Source organism: Labeo rohita, chromosome 6 (genome assembly GCF_022985175.1).
Source record: "Labeo rohita strain BAU-BD-2019 chromosome 6, IGBB_LRoh.1.0, whole genome shotgun sequence".
Taxonomy (NCBI): domain Eukaryota; kingdom Metazoa; phylum Chordata; class Actinopteri; order Cypriniformes; family Cyprinidae; genus Labeo; species Labeo rohita.
The window spans coordinates 8,601,508-8,625,083 of NC_066874.1; the positions used below are offsets into that span (position 1 = coordinate 8,601,508).

Genomic DNA, 23,576 nt, shown 5'->3' on the forward strand with positions numbered 1-23,576 from the left:
CAATATTACTGCTTTCTGCTGAAAATTCTGCCAGAAATTCTGCCATCACAGGAATAAATTAGTTTACAATATATTAAAATAGAAAACATTTTAAATTTGTAATATATTTTAAATTGTAATGTTATTTTACTAAATTAATGTTTTACTGTATATTTGATCAAATAAATGCAGCCATGATGAGCTGCAACCCACTTTTTAACAGTAGTGTACCTATCCTTTAAATTTAACGTTATAAGTACAGACATATTAACCTCTGTTGAATTATAGGATTTGTTTTAAACGTATAACTTCAAATGTATTTATATTTTATAGTGTGAGACATGGTTGTGCATTTTAGAAAATCTTCCCTGAGTCATATTAGCATTTTCTGTGTGTGTTTCTGTAAATGAAGTGACTCACAATATTTCTTTTCACTTTTTTATTACTGTGTCTGTGTTAGAATGTTTCATCTGACTGAACGTTCATTTGTAATTTATATCTCGGCAATTTCACCAAGATATATTCAAGCACTGTGTATAATTCAATCGCTGTTTTCCACTGAGAAATTATTTAAGGTTGAATTTCAACCTAGCATTCATTTCAGAGTTCAGAGTAACCTGCCATGAACTTGAGTTGGCAGGGTCATGACCTGGTGACCTTTGACCTTTGGAGGCAGGGTATGAGTGAGGGGAAAATGGCTAGAAAGCAAAGATAGAGGGATGATCCGAAAGACAAGGAAGCGAAGGACAGGTGGAGCGAAAGAAAGGGGGATAACAACCGCAGTGGCAGATTGTGGCTTCTGCCGCTGTTTACGCCAATATGCAGACACTTTCATTGTGTGTGTGTGTGTTGGTTTCGCCATTGCTCTCGGGCGAGAGCTGTTAGTTGATATTCCATGGACGTTTCCATCTCTGAGATCTAATCGGTGTGTGTTTGCATGTGTGTATTTGTGTGTGTGTAGCAGAGACATACAAGAAGGAGAGGCGCTCAGGGGACAGTCCACGAGTGTTTATATATAATGACAGAATAACAAAGCCATGTGTGCACATCGAAATCTTCTCGTGATATTAGCATCCGTACGGACATGCGACAAAACTCCAAATTTCCAAATGCAGTTCACTTGTCTATAGCAGTCAGGTTTTTTCTGCTTGAATCACACGCTAACGCCTGCTAATCGCCTTTTCATGCGTTTAAAGTACGTGCGGATATGGTATGTTTTGAGAAGGGAAAAAGAAATTCAAGAAGGCTTGTGGGGTTTTGTGTGTGTGTATATGTTGGCTGCGTGCGACTGTCTTTAATATGCATCTCTCCAAACTGTGAAATCTCCACAGAAACAGTTAAAGGCATAATTTGCCTGTTAAGCACATCAAGTGTGAGAACGCTTGTTTTACGCTGTGTAAAAATGGCTGTGAATAGTCTTGTAAATCAGTGTGCTGCTCACTTTGTGCATGTGTGTGTGTGTGCCCGTCTCTCTTCCATCCTATTGAAGGGGGTCTCGACACTGAATGAATGGTTAACGTGACAAGCCGAACAAACCCTCTGCCCAAACAGGACGCTAATGTGTGGTCCTGTAGAAATACACTTGTGGATTTGGTTCGTCTTGGGAGCAGACGTGTGTATGTGTGTGTGTGAAGGAGACTGACTGGTGTTAAATAGAAATATTGTTCATGGCAAGTGAAATGTGAAAGGAAGAGTGGCAGGCTGTGTGTGCGTGCGAGAGCTCGCTCTAATTATCGATTGGATTGTGCTTGACAGATATGGAGTCTGGAGAACGGCTGGCCTCGCCTTCCACCACCCCGGCCTCCATCCACACCGCCACCTCTGCGTCGTCATCTTCCTCCTCTTCCTCTTCCTCATCCACAGCAGCCTCCAATGCCAAGAGCAGCCTGAACCACGGAGCCGCGGCCTCGCTCGGCACATGCGGTAAGGACTCGTGAGCGCACACACATGCTCTTTCATGCCCTGACGCAAGGGTTGCTTATTGTTACAGTGTGAAAAGTGCTCAGTCAAAACTCACGCACAATCACACGCCAGCACATTTCCCCACACACACACACACCGCAGAGTGTCGCACAGGCACGCTTTGAGCCCGTCTCCAAGTTTAGACTGCGTGGTTGGCGGCAGATTGGAGACTGATGTCATCAGGGACGTCTCTTCCTGTCTGATGAAGCATCTTTTTCTTTTTTTTTTTCTCTGAGTGACATGTGATAAAGCGCAAATCTTCTCTGCTGATTGAGTCTCGTCTGATAAGGCACAAGTGTTCACTTTCTCAGATTCTGTTCTGTTAAAGGGATAGTTCTGCCAGAAATGAAATTTCTGTCATCATTTACTGTTCCTCATGTCGTTCCAAACTCAAATTTATTTTTTTTCCAGGAAACACGAAAGGAGATTTTTGCAGAGAGTCCAGACTGTTCTTTTTTTTGTAATTAGGACTGGGTGCATGTGACACATGACCTCACTGGTTCTGGAGTGTCAAGCAAGTACAGTTGAGGGCTTTACAGGAGGGCCAAAACAGAAATTTACCATAGTTTGATCTGACCTTGTGTACTGATTTCAATCGTTTGTAATAAAAATTTGTACACTCGTGGATAACAGTATACTTTGCCAGTAGAAAGAGCTCAAGAGCTTTCATTTGGGATTTATGTCTCCATTTCACCCAAAATGTCACTTAGGCCCTCTGGTTTTCACCCCTCAACATGTGATGTGTGTTATATATAAAAAACAATCTTAAATTAAATATTTTCATCATTAATCCGCTCCATTCGTGTGGATTACTTTACAATGTCTTTATGAATTTTTTGATGAGTGAAAGTCATAGTAGCTTGAAATGGACAAAAATTATGAGAACTGAAGTCTTATAGGTTTTGATTGACATGAGGGCAAGTAAATGACAGAATTTCATTTTTGAGTGAGCTATCCCTTTTAAGTGATTTGAAGCCACACAATAACTTTATCTGAGGAAAACACCAAAATAATCTATTCGCGAAAAATATATCCTACGCCACAGCTTGTAAATCCTCACCACTTCAAAAATAGTGTGTTGATTTGACATCATTGAGTAGATGAAACATATTTTGGAGCACCATTTTTATGTGATCATGAATGAGATTTGAGAGTTTTCAGCAGTTTATGACTTAAAAAATGTTTTTTCGTGCATTAACTTAGCACTAAAGCTGCATTAACATTCTTTAGAACTTTTCCTTTTGTGTTCCAGAGTGGGAAAAAAAGTCATACAGGTTTGGAAATACAGTATCAATGTCAGAATTCACAAATAAAAAGTTGGTGTTATGGAGTAACATCACAGCAAATAGCGAAGCTATTACTTGAACAATATTTCTTAGTAACAAAGTAAAAGTGTTGCTACTTTTTAAATAATTTCGCTTTGCATTAGAAAAACTGGATGTGCAGAATCCGAATATTGTGTTTTGAAAGGAAATGTCATGTACTACGGAATCCCTAAAGGGAATAAATGCGAAATGGGAGGAGAAAATATATTTCAGTGCTTTCTCTTGCAATTATATTGTTTGGAAATTATACTGTATATAAATTGAGGGTGTCAGGGAGTCGCTATTAATATGCGTGGCATTGAAATCGCTTTTGAATGCGCATACGCTTTTTTACTTTGACTTTTGAGATTTACGATCATATGTACTTTGTGTTTACTACAGAGCAGCAGTACTTACCACACATTTCACAAGATTAGATGTTTGTCAGTGGTGCTCTGCAGACATTCGTCATCATGATCAGTTATCTCTCCTTACTTTGTTAATGTGCCCTAGTGAAAAATAATTATGCTAAAATGTATTTAAAATACATTTATTTCATGCTAGCTATACTACAAATGCATTTACATATTATGTACTTAATAAAAGTACCCTGCAGTTGTACTTTTAGTGTACTAAAGTGGTATATTTAAAGTCTGCTAAATTGGAACAACTAATTTTGTACTAAATGCAGAAGTAATTGTGCAGAAGTAGTGCTTAAGTCCAACTAAAGATACACTTAAGTATATTTGATTGTGCTAAAGTGGAACTGTTGCAAGTAATACTTTAGGCACACTTTAAATATTTTGCATATAAAAACGATATTATTTAAAGACCATACAATGCTCATCAATAGTGACATTGAAAAATATTTTAGGCTTAATATTAATACTTGTGCATTGTGCATAAGTAGTACTCCAAATAAAGTTTATTTACTTTTATTTACTTTTACTTTTATAACTTTTTAAAATAATTTTTATATCAGTAAGTCTCAAGCGATATGTCAGTAAATATGTTAGTAGACTTGAACTATACTTAATATTAAATTAAATGCATTTTAAATCTACTTTTTTTACTAGGTGGTAAGTGAAATTTTATATACTGTAATGTAACAGAATATAGTAACTTAGTAGAATGCGTTATTCATTTTCCGTGCCTTTCCGAATACGGATTCACTATTCGGGCACATCCCTAGGCAACACTACTGCGTTACATTTTTATTTCTGACAATGCTTAGGAATGGCTGTTTTGAATCAGAGCTAGGGTTGGCTGTTTTGTGAATGAATCAGCCTCTGAACTGTGAAAGGTTCTCACTAAATAAAACAGTAATAGGATATTTAAAAAAAAAAAAACAGAGAACAATAGTACTGATGCAAAATAAAATGTTTACCCAGAATCAGCTAAAACTGTTTTTTATTTGTCTTATTTGGAGCCTGAAAGCCCTTGTGTTTCACTGAAGAAAGAAAACAATGCAGCTTTGAAATAATATTAGGATCTGTTCATAAATAAATGATGACAGTATTTTCATTTTTGGGTAAACTTATAAATTAATTGTTTTTCCAGCTGTCCATAGTCTTTCTATCTGATAAAGCATCTCTTCTCCCTCCCTCTTGTGTTTTGTTCTTTCTGTGGCACAGTCAGGGTTGAAGAAAGCCACCGACTTGCTCCTGTCGTAATTACCGACTTATTGTTCAGCATGTGAAAACACCGTCCAGGATTTAGCACTCACAGTTTTGGCTGCAAATTGAAAAGCTGCTGCATTAATGAATCTCAACCAATTAACTAGGCCTTTGTTAATACTGCTGTCATCTCACTCTCCACCCCCCTTCACATAAACACACGCGCACACGTGAACGCACAGGCACAATAACACAGCTTTCCCTCCATCCTTCCTGACACTCTTAAATATCCTCCTCTCCCCTATAAACTGTGAAGTTTGTAAGGCTCCACTGACTCCTTCCTGTTTGTAATTCGCTCTGTCTGCTCTGGTTTCGTTTTTGGCCCCGTGTCGTTTCCTGACGAGACTCTCATTAACAGTTGATATTCCACACGGCTTTCCACTACTCTACTTCCACACCAGCCCGACAAGAGGAGTCACGGTGAATAGCAAAACCTTTGGTTTTTTTTGCCGTTTTTCCCTTCAGAGTTTTGGAGTTTTGAATATGTAATTCCAGCTCCGGCTTGTCTCTCTTGAAATTCAAGTACCTAGCAAAATTCAGGTTCAAGTACTCACCAACTCTTTGTTTTTCTGTTTTCACAGAAATAAAATATAAAGCTCCAGTTTTAGTCAGAGCCGTGGCTTAGTGGTGCTCATGTGGGTAATGTAGGTTTTAACATTTCCTGAATCCATTCCACTTTCCACTATATCTCTCTATTATATGTGACCCTGGCCCACAAAACCAGTCATAAGGGTCCATTTTTTGGAAAATGGGATTTATACATTGTCTGCTGAATAAATAAGCTTTGCACTGATGTATGGTTTGGCCGGGATACAACTATTAGAAAATCTGGAATCTAAGGGGGGTAAAAAAATCATAATATTGAGAATAAAATCGCCTTTAAAGTTGTTCAAATGAAGTTCTTAGCAATGCATATTATTAATCAAAAAAGTTTTGATATATTTATAGTAGAAAATGTACAAAATATCTTCTTGGAACATGATCTTTATTTAATATCCTAATGATTTTAAGCATAAAAGAAAAATCTATCATTTTGACCCATACAATGTATTGTTGGTTATTGCTACAAATATACATGTGATACTTATGACTGGTTTTGTGGTCCAGGGTCACATATAGTAGTTAGCTCCAGTCAGCTAATATGATAAGGAAATAATAAGGAAAAGTGGCATTTCACATGATGGGTCATGATGCAGGACTAGTTCACTAGTCATCTAACAGCTGACAGTTTGACTGGTGGTGTTGACCTTATGTATTTTATTTCATTTTTGATATTTTTTAGTACTTTAAACCATTGTGTAAAACTTAAAGCATCACTGCTACAGCCAAACAAGGACGTTAAAGGAGAAGTCCACTTCCATAACAAAGATATTTGCAGATAATGTACTCATCCCCTTGTCATCCAAGATGTTCATGTCTTTCTTTCTTCAGTCATAGAGAAATAATTTTTTTAAAAGGAAAACATTGCAGCACTTTTTTTTCCATATAATGGACTGCTATGGCGCCTCGAGTTTGAACTTCCAAAATGCAGTTTTAATGCGGCTTCAAACGATCCGAAATGCGGTTGTGAACGATACCAGCCGAAGGAAGAAGGGTCTTATCTAGCGAAACGATCGGTTTGTCTTATACCACTGTTTTACATTTTTTGTTAAGGGTGTTTGATCTTTGTTGCATGTTCACTTTTCAAAGACTGGGTCGGTACTTCTGCAGTGATGTAGGATGATTTTTTAATTATTTTTAAAGCTGAGGGAGTTGAAAATACGATGACATACCCTAACTGTCTTAAACCAGAACACCCAGAGTTCGAGCAGAACAAGACAAGATGAGCGTTTGAGATTAAAACGTATTTAAATTGTGTTTTTATAATGAAAATAACCAATCGTTTTGCTAGATAAGACCCTTCTTCCTCATTCCGCATTTGGGATCGTTTGAAGCCACATTTAAACTGCATTTTGGAAGTTCAAACTCGGGGCGCCATACCAGTCCATTATATGGAGAAAAATCCTGAAATGTTTTCCTCAAAAAACATAATTTCTTTACAACTGAAGAAAGAAAGACATGAACATCTTGAATGACAAGGGAGTGAGTACATTATCTGTAAATTTATGTTCTGAAAGTGGACTTCTCCTTTAAATATTTTTGTTGCTATTTTTGATCATCTTGCAGTATTCTCACTGCGCCTTTTTAAGACATTGTGTTTAGACATAAATAATTCACATTTTCTTTTCTTTCTGCTTTACTGATGAACCTGAAACCAGCCTAATTATCCTGGGCATCCTAAAGACCAGTTCACCAGCTAGTTGTTCAGTAAGCAGCTAAATAGTTAATTTTGAAAATATGAAGTTTTCAATTCCAAGAGTGCTGATGTTTCATAAAATAGGACTGGGACAGTTTGCATCACTCCCCTTGTCTGTGATTGCTACATAGAATTCCAGCACTTGATCCTGCTTTGTCCTCTTTTGGGACTATTTTTGTTGGCTGTGCAAAAATAAAATAGCTGGCCATATTGTGTCTGGTACTTAATATTAACTTTTTGTTTATAGAACAGTGTTTCATAAGCAAGAGTGCTGTATTACTGAGCTGTGATTACCTGTGCAATAGGCATAAGCATGCTCATGTGATATAAAATGGGAAGAAATCCAAAAAACAAAGAACGATCCATTAAAAAAAGTGATTTACTTGGGTTAAACAGACAAGAGGACCTCGGTAATTCAGTCCTAGTTGAGCTGATTAACGTTGAGAATGAGACCATCCCTCGACAGGTTCTCACAGCGCTATCATTACCGCTTTAAACGCAATTAACACTTTGTCCCACTAAATCACCGGCCCACAAGCGTGCCAGAGCGATAGATGATGTTCAGGTCGAGAACGAGGTGCATCTGGGCTTAAACAGAGAATATTTTAACCTCTCGCAGAACAAACGGCGGCCACATGTTCGCACTTTTTCTCGCCGTCCCCCTCAGACACACAGACAATTAAGTCGGCTGTCAGATCTGTCTGTAGAAATGTGATTGATGCAAACGGAGGGCACATTAATCGGCTTCCGCCGCATCCCACATAAGAGAGCGAACGAGGAGACAGGTGGGGGAGGACAGTGCCGCTTTTCAAGATGGCTCGGTTTGTCAGAAGATGGAGAACATGGGAAGGTGTGTTGGTGGGGGGGTGGGGGACAAGCGAAGAAAGAGAGAGACGGGGAGAGAGAACGAAGGAGAAAGATAAAATAAGAAGGATATCAGGTAATCCGGTAATTCTGCTCTGCTCCTCTCAGAGGCTGATTTAATTATTGCCGGCTGAAAGCGCATTAATATGAAACTGGCGTTTCTGCCACTGTGTGTGTTTGTGTGTGTGCGTGTGTATGTGTGCCAGCAGGAGCGGATGATGGTCTTTGGGGGAATATTTCCTCTCATTTATCTTCACATCCGCCTCTCTCCTTCTCCAGCTCCTTCTTTTCGTCCTTTTTTCCTTCGTTCGTCGCCGCTGTCTGTATCAGGACAAACCCCAAAACATACAGGCTGTGCTGGAGTTGTGTGTGTGTGAGAATTTAAAAGGACAGGCCTTAAGCTCGGGAACTGAAAGCTGTCTGTCGTCTTCTTTCTTCTCCTTTCCGTTCTAGAGCCTAATTAAAAGAAGACACATCATGCAAAACAGGATTTTCTTGCTCTTTTGAAATAAGAGTTAACTGGCTGCATGCAAAAACAAAAATACAGCATGACCAGTGGGTACCGATTCAATAACAAACAACTCTTTGAACCAGTTCACTTAATGAATCTGGCAAAAGAGAATCACAGACTAACAAGTTGCTGTAATAAATACCAATGTAATAAATAAAACATTAAATGTGGCACAAACGCAGTGGGGTGTTTTTCTGATTTCTAGCACATTAAAGTATGACCACCTACTCGCATGCAGGAAAACTTTAGAAATGTATTCGCAGGTTTGGTTTTAATTGATTCTGGGTAAATATTCCAAACGTACCTGAGCAGTGAGCTGTCTAAATGATTCAGATAGAATCACAAATGTAATTTTACACGTTCTAACCCTTTTTTCACAAAACTAGTGCCACTACACTCACAAAAACCACTGCGCAAAAATGCTGGTTTAAAAACAACCCAACTTGGGTTATTTGACAACCCAGTGCTGAGTAAATATTGGACAGAACACATGCTGGGTTATTTTGACCCAGCTGGCTGAGTTAAAAGTTTTTACCCAACATGCTGGGTTGTTTTAAGTCAACTGTTGTTTAAAATTATTATACTGCTGACTTAAAATGGGCTGGAAGTTAAAAATCACACTTAGAATTATAGAGGCAATAGCAATAATCAAAAGGTGAACATTTATTAGTAAGCAAAAACACCCATGGACAAAAATATTAGACACTTCAAATTATTTTTGGTGAATACAGCATAGTTTACAATATTATATACATTTAAACTCATTTAACAAGCATTTTAGAAATAAAAAATGTGACATTTAAAAGTCGCATTTTAATTTAAGTGTAATCATCCGTTCTCTGTAATCACTTTTCATTGAAGTAGTGCTAATTCTCGTGCGTCACCGAAATCTGAGCTGGTGATGTGCCGCTGTCAGCCGGGGGAAGTACAAACCTCAAAATACCGTCTCGCATTTCACTCGTAGCTAAAAGATGCCGTGACTGACTCCATAAACTGTCTATAAACAAACAGTACTGAGATTAGAGAACATATTTTAAAATCAAATTAAATTAAAGTTCAGTTCAGTATTATAACAAATAAAATCAGCTTATGTTATGCAAGGCAAAAGGCGTTTCCGTCATGTGAAAGACCGCTGCTGACGCAGCTGACTGACGCAGCTGACTGACATTGTGTGTTGCATTATGTAAAATAATATAATTTACAGCACTTTAAAGACTTTAGAAATGAAATAAAATGTATTCAAACCTTTATTTCACTGAAGTGCATCAAATTGGCGGTGCTGAGAGCTGCTCTCTCCTGTAGAGGATGCAAAAACCCTGCACTCTGACTGTAACTCAGCAGCGGGGTTGTTTCATCGGAGACTCTGGCTTAACCCAGCATTTGTGTAGAAAAAAGATAACCCAGCACCTGGGTAAAAACAACCCAATAAAATAACCCAAACATGCTAAACCCAGCATTTGGATTAAAAAAAATAACCCAGCATTTTTTAGAGTGTACAATGAGTATAAATGAACCCATAATGTGTTGTAAATTAAAAATCAGACATATCATTACAAGAGGCATCAGCAATAATCAAAAGGTGAAGATTTGTTAATAAGCAATTAAAAACAAATGTAATTATTATGTATTCAACTTATTAATAAATGATCATTTATTGAATATATTAAAAAATGTTCATTTCCAACCTATTTTGGGTTCATTTTAAGGAAGACTTATCTTAGTCATTTCTAAGCAATAGTTGAGTTAAATAAAACTACCCAGGAAATTTAACCCAACCGCTGGGTCAAAACAACCAAATTGCTGGGTTTGACTCAGCGCTGAGTTGTTTTTAACCCAGCCTGTATTGATTCTGAATGTCTGTCAGAAAACAGCAGATATGTGAAGTTTATAAAAATTGTCAGGGAAATGCAACATACTGTTAATGTTTGTTCCTTATTTGAAAATAAAATAATTTGATACGTTTTGAGCTCTGGCTTTTCCCAAACTGTCATCATTTACTCACCCCCATGTCCTTTTTGTCTTCTGTGGAAGATAAATGGAGAAGTTTCGAGAACACTGGTGACCAGCATTGTGTCAAGACATAGTGACGACAAAGAATCGCAAATGCAATCAATATGACTCAATGCGCACTATATTCCATGTCCTAAGGTCACATTAGCAAAATTTTGCAAAAATAGGTCCATTTGTCTGCTGTCAATAGTGTAGTGATGTATGAAGCTCACACGTAAGTCACTTTCAAACCAAGCAGCTTTCTGTTGCTCATGCAAAATTCCCAATTACGTGGATTCATAATAAAATTTTCATTCACAAAAATTCACAGAACAACAATAAATATGACTGCACATTTAGAAGACATTTAGTGTGAGGAACAGACTGAGATTTATATGTGACCCTGGACCACAAAACCAGTCATAAGGGTAAATTTTTTGAAACTGTGATTGAGCTGAATAAAAAAGCTTTCCATTGATAAATGGTTTGTTAGGATAGGACAATATTTGGGTGAAATACAACTATTTAAAATCTGGAATCTGAGGGTGCAAAAAAATCTAAATATTGAGAAAATCCAAATTGTCCAAATGAAGTTCTTAGCAATGCATATTACTAATTAAAAATTAAGTTTTGATACATTTACAGTAGGAAATTTCCAAAATATCTTAATGGAACATGATCTTTACTTAATATCCTAATGATTTTTGGCATAAAAGAAAAAATGATCATTTTGACCCATACAGTGTATTGTGGGCTATTGCTACAAATATACCCATGCTACTTAAGACTGGTTTTGTGGTCCTGGTTCACATATATGCAATGGGTTTTGACAGAGAATGACAGAATTTTCATTTTTTTCGTCAGTGATTATTATTATTTTTTTAAAGGTACAGTAACAAAAACAGCTAGTGTTTACGGGTCAGAGAGAGAGAGAGAGAGTGGGAACTGGTCATGTAAAACTAAATTATGACTGTTTTTTGGACTTTTCAAATGGACAAACATTCTAAGTGGACTCTAGGGAGAAATCCTGCAAAAAATCTGCATGCAGCAGACAGTTCCTACAGTCTTCAAACATAAACAATTGCAAAAGGAAAGTCAAGGCCCTCTCCTCCTCTCCGTCCCTCCTGGAGTTATAGCTATCTGCAAAAATCCTGCATTTCCCATCATCACTTTTCTCTGTGTGTGTGCGTGTGCGAGAGAAAGAGAGAGAGCTGGCGCGGTGCTGCGCTGGCGGAACGGTGCGCTCAAGCCTTTCTTCTCTGTGCTCCCTAATGGAAATTGAATTTGCATGAAATATGCGGCTTAGAAATTACATGTGACTCCTGAAGGAGACAATGGGCAGCATCAGCGCTGCCAGAGGAGATCGATCCCAGAAAGGATGCAATCTGGATGATGATGACGACGACGATGATTAATACGAAGAGCTCTGTGTTTACATGTATACCGAGAGCCTATACAATGTCAGACAAGAGATTGAAGTGATTTATCGAACTCAGAGAGGGTGTTGTGATATCTTATAGAATATTGTGGAGATGCGGGAGCGCTTTGGGCGTCTTCTCTCCCACTTCTTCCTTGTTCTATCACGCGGAGACTTTCATTTGGTCTGATCATAGTTATTAATCAAATACTGTCAGAAAGCCTGTGATTACATTAACATTAACAGCCATCAAACTGTCTCTCATAGAGTCTCTCACACACATTTACTTAACGGCCTAAATGAAGACAGAAATAATTATATAATTTGAATTTATTATTTAATTAGAAATACAATAGACTCTTCCTACCCCTAACAGAAACTTTCAACATTTTAGCTTTATAAACAAAAAACAAAAAAGATAATGACTCATTTTTTTAAGACGTCCCCAAATGAACCCAAGGGAAGATTTCATCATATTTACCTGACTTCTGGGGACGTGGGGGGAAACCCCTCCACATCTGCTCTCATGTACATCTAAACACACATTACTGACAAACAATACAAAGGAGAAATGGCTCATGCTGTCTCCTTTATTGGGCATGCGAACATAAACGTTTCAGGCCTTTGTGGCTGAAAGTGCAGCTTCATGAGCATTGCTCAAGTCATTTCCAGATATGTGGGTTCAGAGGCTGATACAGCACTATGAGTCTTACTCTCCCATAGGCGCACACACAACATCCTGAAGCTCTCTTTGATACGTACACACAAGCCCACACACCTTGACAAAACGCTTTAAACACTCAGAACACATATAAGCTCTCACTGAACTCTGAATCACTCAACACTAACACTCACTCTCGTTCTCATACAAATAACTTCCCTCTCTGTTCCTAAAGTGTCACTAGAGGCAGAGAGATTTATATTCGTACTACATTTAATGCAAAAAAAGAGAGAAAAGTGTGGTAAATTATATCTTCTTGTTTTAAACATTAACATTTACAAATATTCCGGTTTGTATGATTACCTAATGCTAGATGTGTAATGGTGTTTTGTGTGTCTGTTTGTTTGATGGGGCAGGTCCTTTGTTTGGGATGACGGGCAGTGACCAGCCCTTCAGTGTCAGCTCAGTGACCTCTGTGCCCAGCGCGTACCCGCTCATGGCCCACCCAGCCTTTGGTCTGCTATCACCTGCGACGGTCCGCCCAGAGTTTGGGGGTCTAGGAGGACTGGGGGTCTCTGCTGCCCTCGCAGCTCACCCGCAACTAGGAGCCTTCACAGGTACGTGTGTGACTGAAAGCCTGATGACACAAAGTCCTGTGTAACCACATGACACAAAAATATAATATTTATAAACCAATATTATTATTATTTTTATTATTATTGCAATATTACAGATAGCATTTAACAGTATAACCATAACTACAATAATAATAAATTATTATTTATTAATTTAATATTATTATTAATTATTGTTATTAAGAAGAAGAACAATGTTTGTTTTTGTTTTTTTTTATGACTGATACCCTAATGAAAGTTCTATGTAGCCAAATGAATGAATATACATAAACAAATATTAAGTTTTTATTAATAATAATAATAATAATAATAATGCTTACATTTGTAGTTGTTTATTCATGAATGAAGGCCTGATAACACCAAGTCCTATGAAACTAATTAAACCAAAAAATATAATATTCATAAATCAATATTAAGTAATAGTATTTTATTGTAATATTATATAACAGTATACCCATAATATGTAATATATAGTATTTTATTGTATATATATGTATAAAATGATAATTACTATTATTAGGCATTTATAATAATAATATATTTTTTAAATTAACGTTTATTAATTATCATTATTTTATTATTATTATTATTATTAATAATAATAAGGACAATGTTTGTGGCTGTTTATTTATGACAGAAGCCAAACTAATTTTAAGTAAAAGTATTATATTATGATAGTAAATAACATTATGACAATTTTATAATCTCAATAATTGTAACATCAACAACATTAACAACAACAACAACAGCAACAACAATAACAATAATAATAATAATGCTTCCAATGTTTGTGTTTTTTTTATTCATGACCAAAGGCCTGATAAAACCACGTCCTGTGAAACTAAATAAATCAAAAATATAATATTCATAAATAAATATAAAGTAACAGTATTTTATGGTAATATTATATAACCGTATACCCATAATTATATAATAATAATAATTATTTATATTATTACTATTTTATAAGCATTAATAATAATAATAAGTGTTATTGTTTTAATATTAATATAAAAATATTAACAATATTAACAATGAATAATAATAATAACAATAATAATTATTATTATTATTAATAAGAACAATGTGTTGGCTGGTTATTCATATAATGTGATATATGGTATAAAACAGTATAACAGTAATTTATTATTAATAATGATGATGATAATAATAATAATAATAATAATGACACCAAGTCCTATAAAACCAAAAATATAATATTCATAAATCAGTATTAAGTAACAGTATTTTATTGTAATATTATATAACAATATACCTATAATTACATAATTATAAGAAGAAGAAGAATTACTATTATTCCTATTATTAAGCATTTATAATAATAATAATAACAATAATTTCAGTCATGTCTCATTTAGATTGTCCTCCCTAACATGATGAGATAATTTCTTCTTTCTTTTCTCAGAATGGTGGAGAGCAGCAGAAGCACATGGACGGAGTCCTCCAGCCTTCTTCCCGCCTTTTCTGGGTCTGCCGCCTATGTTCGCCCCGCCGCTTCACAACCACGAGGCCAATCCTTACACATCCAAAACACCCAGCAAGAGCAGTCAGGCCTCCAAAGGTATTAATCTATAAAACCCTAGTCTATATCTGCCTCCTGGAAATGTATGCTATCCCTCGGAGGCAGACTTAAAGTTAAACAAAAGTAATGCAGCAGTAATGTAGCCTGCAGGCTGGTGTACTCACAGTAATCATCGCCTTGAGCAGTCGCCGCCAGTGCTGAATTCATAAGGAGATCTTCTGCAATTTGAACTCCACAAATCCACGATAAAGGCTATTTGACATAGTATATATGTGGATGGAAACTTTATTTGTTTCTTTAACTTGTAGCAAGAATTTGATTAGTTTAAAACCATCTGATTATGTGAACTCTTTTGTGCGCAGGTGTGAACGGAGCTGTGAATGGTCGTTCGCTGTCTCCATCTGTGGCTAAAGGAACCGTTTCGGCTTCTGCCTCCCCCTCCCCCGCGCTCCGGCCCCCTGAACACAGCCGGACACTCAACGCCAAAGCCCGCGACCGCAAGGCCAGTCACCATAGCAACAGCACAGGGGAGCTTCAGGAGAAACCCTCACAGAAACCTAAAGAGAAGGTACAACATCATGACATGCAGTGCACAGTCTAAACACACAAACACCTCTCATACATGACTCATTTAATTGTTTGTTGAAATCATTAATATTGACTCATGATTGACGTCTGTGTCAACCCATGCAGAAAGCCCGTAAGAAGCAGGTAGAGGCAGCTGGCGTAAGCGAGAGCGAATCTGGATCATCGCTGGATTCTGACAGCGACGGAGTGAGCAGCAGCGATATCGACGATCTTGGAGAGGAAGAAGATGATGATGATGAAGACGAAGACGAGCAGAGTAAAGACAGCGAGGAGTCGGACTCAGAAAAGGAGCGGCAGAAAAAAAAGAAAATGAAAGTAAGATGCTGCTCATATTAGTTTATTACTGTTTGTGGGCAGGAAACCAAAAGGTTTCAGGTTTAAACCCTACCATTGTGCACCACTTAACCCCAGATAGCTCCAGTGCATTGTAATTTACTTAGGATAAAAAAAAAATATCTGCTTACTTACAGATCATTTACATATGCACTCAAAAAATGTTTAGGCCTAAATTTAAGATTTGAATTTCATATAAAATTTCCATTCATTTGCATTACAGTTTTAACATAAACAAAGTAATAAACTTAATGTAATGCATATTTGTCAGTCATAGATAAATGTGACCCTGGACCACAAAACCATAAGTCATAAGTCGCATGGGTATATTTGTAGCAAAAGCCAAAAATACATTGTATGGGTCAAAATGATCAATTTTTCTTTTCTGCCAAAAATCATTAGGATATTAAGTAAAGATCATGTTCCATGAAGATATTTTATAAATTTTGTATCCTAAATATATCAAAACTTAATTTTTGATTGCTACGAACTTTGGACAACTTTAAAGGTGATTTTCTCAATATTTTGTTGTTTTTTGCACCCTTAGATTCCAGATTTTGAAATAGCCAAATATTGTTCTATCCTAACAAACCATACATCAATTGAAAGCTTATTTAATCAACTTTAATTTTAATTTAATTTAATTGACTGGTTTTGTGGTCCAGGGTCACAAATGCAACAGTTAAAAAACAGATTCTAATAAACTGAATATGTTTTAAATACACAATTACCAAATTTACAGATTTATCATCAATAAATATATTTTTTTCAATCACAGACATTTTAACTAATTGAATATTGCTTGTTTCAAAGCTAGCCACACTTAATTTTAACTCAATATGGACAGATTTGTGCTAATTCTAAGCAGTTTGAAAAAATGCATTTTGAAAATATGATTATTTAAATAAACTTAAATTCATGAAAATAATGAAAAATTATTTTTTGAATACATAAATCTTGCCTGTTTTTTAACCATTTCATTTGTATAACTGTATAACTGACAAATATGCATCACATTAAGGTTATTAGTTTGTTAAAACGTGTAATGCAAATGAAAAATTTGATATGTAATTAAAATAATATTTTTTGAAGTGTGGGTATCTTAAATGGATAGTTCACCTGAAATTGAAAATTCTGTCATTAATTACTCACTCTCATGTTGTACCAAATGCGTAAGACCTTCGTTCATCTTCAGAACACAAATTAAGATATTTTTGATGAAATCCGAGAGCTTTCTGACCCTGCACAGACAGCAACGAGAATATTTTTGTGCACAAAGAAAACATAAAAGCATCTTCAAATTCAGCAATTTCTTCTCTTCCCTGTTAGACTTTGACAAGCGTTCATGACAGTACCACACATGTGAAGAAATTGTTGAATAAAGTTGTTATTTTTGTTTTCTTTGTGCACAAAAAGTGTTCTCGAAGCTTAATAATATTAAGGTTAAACCACTGATGTCACATGGACTATTTCAACGGTGTTCTTTCTACGTTTCTGGGCCTTGATCATGTCAGGGTCAGAAAGCTCTCGGATTTCATCAAAAACATCTTAATTTGTGTTCTGAACATGAATGAAGGTCTTACGGGTTTGGAACAACATGAGAGTGAGTAATTAATGACAGAATTTTAATTTTTTGGGTGAACTATCTATTTAAAGGTAGAGTAACTAAAACAACCGGTTTCATACCGAGTGTCAGTGAAAGTGGAAACACACATTATGACTGTTTTTAGTGTTAACCAAGTGGACTTCTCTTTCTCTATCTTGTTTGCCCAGATTGTGACGCCAAACTCTGGGCTCAGTAAGAAAGAAAAGTCCAGGCATTTGGAGGCCAAAGACTTCCATGCAGGCCTGGCGGGCAGTGGACCTTTAGAGCCCTCTCCTCCAGTGCACCTGCATCGCTCGCCGCCTCCTCCAGGCTTGTCTCAACCCTCTCTGCTGTCTCTGTCAGGCAGCAGAGCCAGGGAAAGACCGCTCCACACCAGCGTCATCCAGTCCACCGGCATGGCTGCAGGCGCTAAACCTCTAGCGCTAATCGCACAGTCACGTCGAGACGTTTCTCCTAAACATTCTCCACAGCATCGCACCTCCTCTCCAAAAACCACATCAGCCACTACCAAGCCCCTCACTTCCTCACCTCAGCCCCTCCCACTCTCGCTATGCTCCTCCCCCAAGCCACTCTCAGTCCCCTCCCCTCCGAAACCCCTCCCCCTGTCTTCTTCCCCCAAACCGCCTCCTCTCACGCCTTCCCTCAAAGCGCAATCTCAAGCTTCCTCCCGCAAGTCCCAATCTCCGGCGCTGGACGCTTTGACCAGCAGGAAAATTCTGGAAAGTTCTCTGGCACAAGTCACTGCTGACTACAGGCTGAAACAGGTGAGTAGACAGTCTGCCACGGTCTGGCAGGAGAAATGTGAGACTGTTCATCCTTCAAGTCCATACATTAATCTCGCTTTTCCCTCAAGGCCGGTGTCCACATTTTCATTTTCCAGAAAAGCAAACCAGCTAAAGCAAATTCTCCACAGTTTGTGTCCGTATCTTTTAAGCCAATTTAGGATTATCGCTTTTAGGGTGCTGTTGGTATTCAGAACGTGTCTCTCCTTATTGACCAGCCTATTTGAAAAGGTCAGAGTAACGGAGAGGGAGAATGTGAGGGGGAGAGAGAATTATTTGTGTGTGTGTGTGTGAGACAGAAATGCAGAGAGAAGGACAGAAAGGACAGCTCCATTCTCTTATCAGTAGGACTGGCTTCCCTACTGTGTGGCTTTAGTTGGTAAATGAAAGTGACAATGTGCATCGCTTTATTAGAATTACTGAAGCAAAACCAACAGGCAATTAACTCCATGACTTCTTAAGGGTCCAGATTTCAGCAAATGAGTGTAATAAATGTGCCTTTTCCTCACCTCTTCTTTTGTTGCCTTGAAATTACTGTTGAAGAGGTTAATATAGTTTTTTTTCTTCTACTTGTAATTAAGCAGAGTGGTTTTATTATTATGTTACGGTGAGGAACAGTTTCATAATATTTTGATTTTATTAGTGGTGCTTACTTAGGCAACTAACGATGTTACTCTTGCTCATACATGAGGATCTGGTGTTTGTGCTGTCTCAATGCTTCCTGTGGCTTATTGAGGTGCTGTTACTTTTCAAAGTGATTTTCGTCAGTGGACAAAAAAACGAGTCGGAATGAAATGAAAGTTCACCAAATCTTTTCTAAATACATGTTTTTCATAATTGATCTTACTATGAGCAATTCATTCGTGTATACATGAATGTTTTACCTCAAAATTTAGACCTTTGTTCATCTTCGGGACACAATTTAAGATATTTCTGCAAGCTTTCTACCACATTCAAGGCCTAGAAAGGCAGTAACGATATTGTTAAAATAGTCCATGTGACATCAGTAGTTCAACCATAAAACAAAAATAACGACTTAATTTCTTCTCTTTCGTGTCAGAATATCACGACATAGACACCTGGAGGTGGGTTTCTTGGCGACACGTAAAACAGCAGTTTTCTAAAGAAAATGTAAAAATAAAATTTTAGTTTATTATTCCAGTACATTCATGTTCGGTCTGGATCAGTAATGGTACTAAGAAGATTTCAAGTGGTGGATTCGAGTGGCTGAAGCCAGGCAGAGTTTGAGCATTCCTTCTTTCATAATGAATGTTGTGGAGCTGATGGAGTCACGGCCGTGCTGTTGTTCTCCGTTTCAGTGAGTCAGAGCAGCATTATGCTCACTCACACTCTTCTTCCACCAGCACTTAAGCCACATGACAACCAGCGCAATTACCACATCTCCACCTCTCCGTCTCTGCTGTTTTTCCCCCTCTCTCTTTGTTTATCAGTCAATTTGTTGTTTCTTGCTCCTCTCATCTTAGCTCTCAGTATACATCTCACTTTCTTTGAAGAAGTGCTTTGTTCAAGGAAATCTGGTTGTGTTTCACTTTGTTTCAAAACCAGTATTGCCCCACAGCAGTATGTGCTGTAATATGTGACCCTGGACCACAAAAACCAGTCATAAGCAGCCGGGTTTATTTGTTGCAATAGCCAACAATACCTTGTATGAGTCAAAATGATTGATTTTTCTTTTATGCCAAAAATCATTAGGATATTAAGTAAAGATCATGTTCCATGAATATATTTTGTAAATTTTCTAACGTAAATATATTCAAACTTAATTTTTGATTAGTAATATGCATTGCTAACAACTTCATTTAGACAACTTTAAAGCCAAATTTCTCAATATTTAGATTTTTTTTTTTTTGGGACCCCCAGTTTTTTTCAAATAGTTGTGTCTCGGTCAAATATTGTCCAATTCGGCTTTCAGATGATGCATAAATCTCAATTTTGAAAAATTAAAAAAAAAAAAAACACTTATGACTGGTTTTGTGGTCCAGGGTCACATAAATAGATTAATAACATAAATAAATATAAAAATATAAAAGAAATAAAAAAGCATATTTTGACATAGGACTACACTATCAGATGTACGCAAATATCGCATAAGATTGATTAAAAATATATAGAAATATAATATACTATATAAAAATATATATCTATAGAAAATATGTATATATTAGGGATGCAACAATACAGTTAGTCCACGGTTCAATACGTGCCTCTGTTTTTAACCACGGTTTTCGGTTTGATTCGGTTCTGATATCTTGGCACTTTGGTGGGGGTTTTTTGTGCAACAAATTAACAAATATTCCCGTAAACCTCTGTACACTGGAAAAAGTGTGGTTTAGTATATTGCTGTTTAATTTTTCTTTTGAGAGAGGTACTATTTTTCCGATATTTACGCAAAATAGAATGGGTTTCATTCACACTGGACACCGGAGGGCGCCCTCATGCAGAAAATCCACATATGCGGCAAAGAAGTATCACTGATGACACAATGAAAAACCGCAATTCACAAGCTCTTATTGAACTGTGGGTGTCGTACTGAACTGTTCAATATTATATTGAGAATTGAATATGATAATGCATTACAACAAGGTTTCATTAGTTAATGTTAGTTAATGTATTAACTAACATGAATTGATAATGAGCAGTACATTTATTACAGTATTTATTCATCATGTTAGTGTTAGTTAATGAAAATACAGTCATTCATAGTTTGTGTTAATTCGCAGTGCATTAACTAATGTTAACAAGCACGACTTTTGATTTTAATAATGCATTAGTAAATGTTGAAATTGACATTAAGATTTAAAATTGCTGTAGAAGTATTGTTCATTCTTATTCAATTCTCATGTTAACTAAAGTAGTGTAAACGTTATTTAGTAACGTTAAAGTGTTACTAAATATTGTTCTAAAAGTGATTCCAATGCTGTTGTTCCTCTGCTTTGTTATTGTTATAGCTGTGGTGTGGAGTTCACTATTTTCATGAAATGATCTGTGCTAAAACTTAATAGTTATGGTTATCATTAAAGTTATCATCCTTAGTGTGAACAGCCCTTCAAATAAAAAAGAGCAATTTTAGCATCACTGCTCTAGTCTATAGTGTCACTTGATTCGTCAGACATCATTCTAATATGATGATTTGGTACTCAAGAAACATTTTCACCATTATTAGTGTTGAATTTTATCCGGAGTTGTGCTTTTTAATATTTTTTTGTGGAAACCGTGCCAGGATGCACTACCATTCAGAAGTTTGGAGTAAGTAAGATTAAAAAAGAGAGAGAGAAAACAGAAAAGCTTTTATGTACTTTTATTTAGCAAGAACACATTAAACTAATCAAAAGTGACAGCAAAGGCATTTATAATATTACAAAAGTTTTCTATTTGAAATAAATGCTGTGCCTTTGAACTTTCTATACATCAAGGAATCCTGAAAAAATATATCATGGTTTCCATAAAAATATTAAGCAGCAAAAATGTTTTTTAATATTGATAATAATAAGGACCGTTATTAAATGAGCAGCAATAATTGGCATATTTGATGTCTGTGACACTGAAGTGGCTGCTGAGATTTTAAAATATATTTAAACAGTTATTTTAATCCGTAATAATATTTCACTTTTTAACATTTTTTTATCATAACTGGGAAACAAAGAACAAATTTAATGTGTGCGTTTACCTGTTGTCCAGTGCTGATGTAACTTTTTAATACAGCTTTTTAGTAACGAGACTGGATGTGAGATAGACTTGTTTTAGTTACTTTCCATCATCATTCTCTTTGTTTTTCTCTTCTGCAGTCTTTCCTGTCCCAGGACCAGACGTTTCCTCTCCAGTTAAAGAAACAGCAGGACCCATTTAAGATAAACAAGAGGGCGGAGGCACTCACGTCCTCGTCCTCATCCTCGTCTTCATCCTCCTCCTCCTCCTCCTCCGCTGCGCTCCCTCTTAAGCTCAGCTCTGAAGCGTCAGGTAGGACCAAGCCCCCTGCAGCGCAAGGCGTGTCGTCCTCCGCTCTGCCTTTCTCTCATGGCCTGCTGGGTCTGGGCCAGCCAAACGGAGTCATCCAGAGCACCCAGGACATGCCGTTGGCCCTTACCACCAAACCTCGCTCAGACGTGCCCGTCAACCTCAGTACGGGAGGTCGTAAGAGCCCCGCCTCTGCGTCTCCCACTCCTAACCGCACCCGTGAGCCCCGAAAGAGCAAGACTCCCAAAGCACTGGAAGCCTGGAGGGGTTTATCCCAGAACCACCTGGTGCAGTCTCTCGTGGACCTGTTTCAACACAGTGGAGCTGAACAAAAGCTGCCCAGCAGCAAAGATTCAGATGAATCTGCTGAGGATGAAGACGATGAGGATGATGATGTGGAGGATGAAGAGGATGATGACGAAGAGGATTCGGATGACAGTCTCTCAGGTGAGTTGCCTATAAGAGAGGCTTTGTAAGTGGATTAAAACAGATTATTTACTCATTCCAAACACATTGACTTAACATGGAACATAAATACTATGGATCAATGAAACCATAAATTGTCATGAAAAATCTGAGAAATTTTTATTTTGATTTGTCAGAAATCATTCTAATATGGTGATTTGCTGCTCAAGAAACTTTTTTTTTATTAGCAGTGTTGAAGTTGTGGTTCTTAATACTTTTGTGCTCAATATTTTTTAATGTTTTGTGGAAATCGTGATGCACTTGTATTCAAAAGTTTGAAGTAAGATAAAAAAAAAAAATACATTTATATACTTTTATTCAGGGAGAACACATTTAATTGATCAAAAGTGACAGCAAAGACATTCATAATATTACAGACGTTTTCTGTTTGAAATAAATTCTGTTATTTTAAACTTCTGTTCATCAAAATCCTTATTTAAAAAAAGCATCACAGTTTGCATAAAAATATCAATATTTATTATTTAATTCTGATCCAAAGAAATGTTCCTTAAATTATTTCTTGCTGAAAATCATCACATTTTTTTTAATACATCAAAATATGAAAATTAAACACGTTGCTATTGTTTTAAAGAATATCCTGCCACTCTTTTTCCATATGATTATATAGAATGAAAATGTTATTGAAAATTACAAAAAAACAAAGTTCTGTGTAAATAGTTCACAATGGATAAGAATTTCAGTAAAAAAGTCCTCATACTGACAGTATTTTATTTTATTTTTTATTTCTTTTATTCCAAAGAAATATTCCTTAAATTCTTTCTTGCTGAATATCATTGCATTTATATTTTAAAAAATACATCAAAATATGAAAATTGAACACGTTGCTATTGTTTTAAAGAATATCCTGCCAGTTTTTATGTGCTAGTTTATGTGCTATTTCAATTTTCTATTTTCTAGAAAATTGAAATATTCAATTTTTCTATTTTCTATTTTCAATTTTCTAATAAATTTTCTATTCTATTGTGCTAT

The 23,576-nt window shown here is 36.5% G+C and overlaps 1 protein-coding gene across 1 annotated transcript in view; it reads left to right on the top strand.

The window, feature by feature from the left end:
• Window positions 1-23,576, top strand: part of baz2ba (bromodomain adjacent to zinc finger domain, 2Ba) — a 101,176-nt gene that overhangs the window by 47,128 nt on the left and 30,472 nt on the right. Inside the window, 7 exon segments of the mRNA XM_051111927.1 lie at window positions 1,735-1,902; window positions 13,076-13,276; window positions 14,721-14,876; window positions 15,200-15,405; window positions 15,531-15,740; window positions 17,532-18,128; window positions 21,953-22,568. Coding sequence (XP_050967884.1) covers window positions 1,737-1,902; window positions 13,076-13,276; window positions 14,721-14,876; window positions 15,200-15,405; window positions 15,531-15,740; window positions 17,532-18,128; window positions 21,953-22,568 — 2,152 coding nt within the window. The 5' untranslated portion in view covers window positions 1,735-1,736.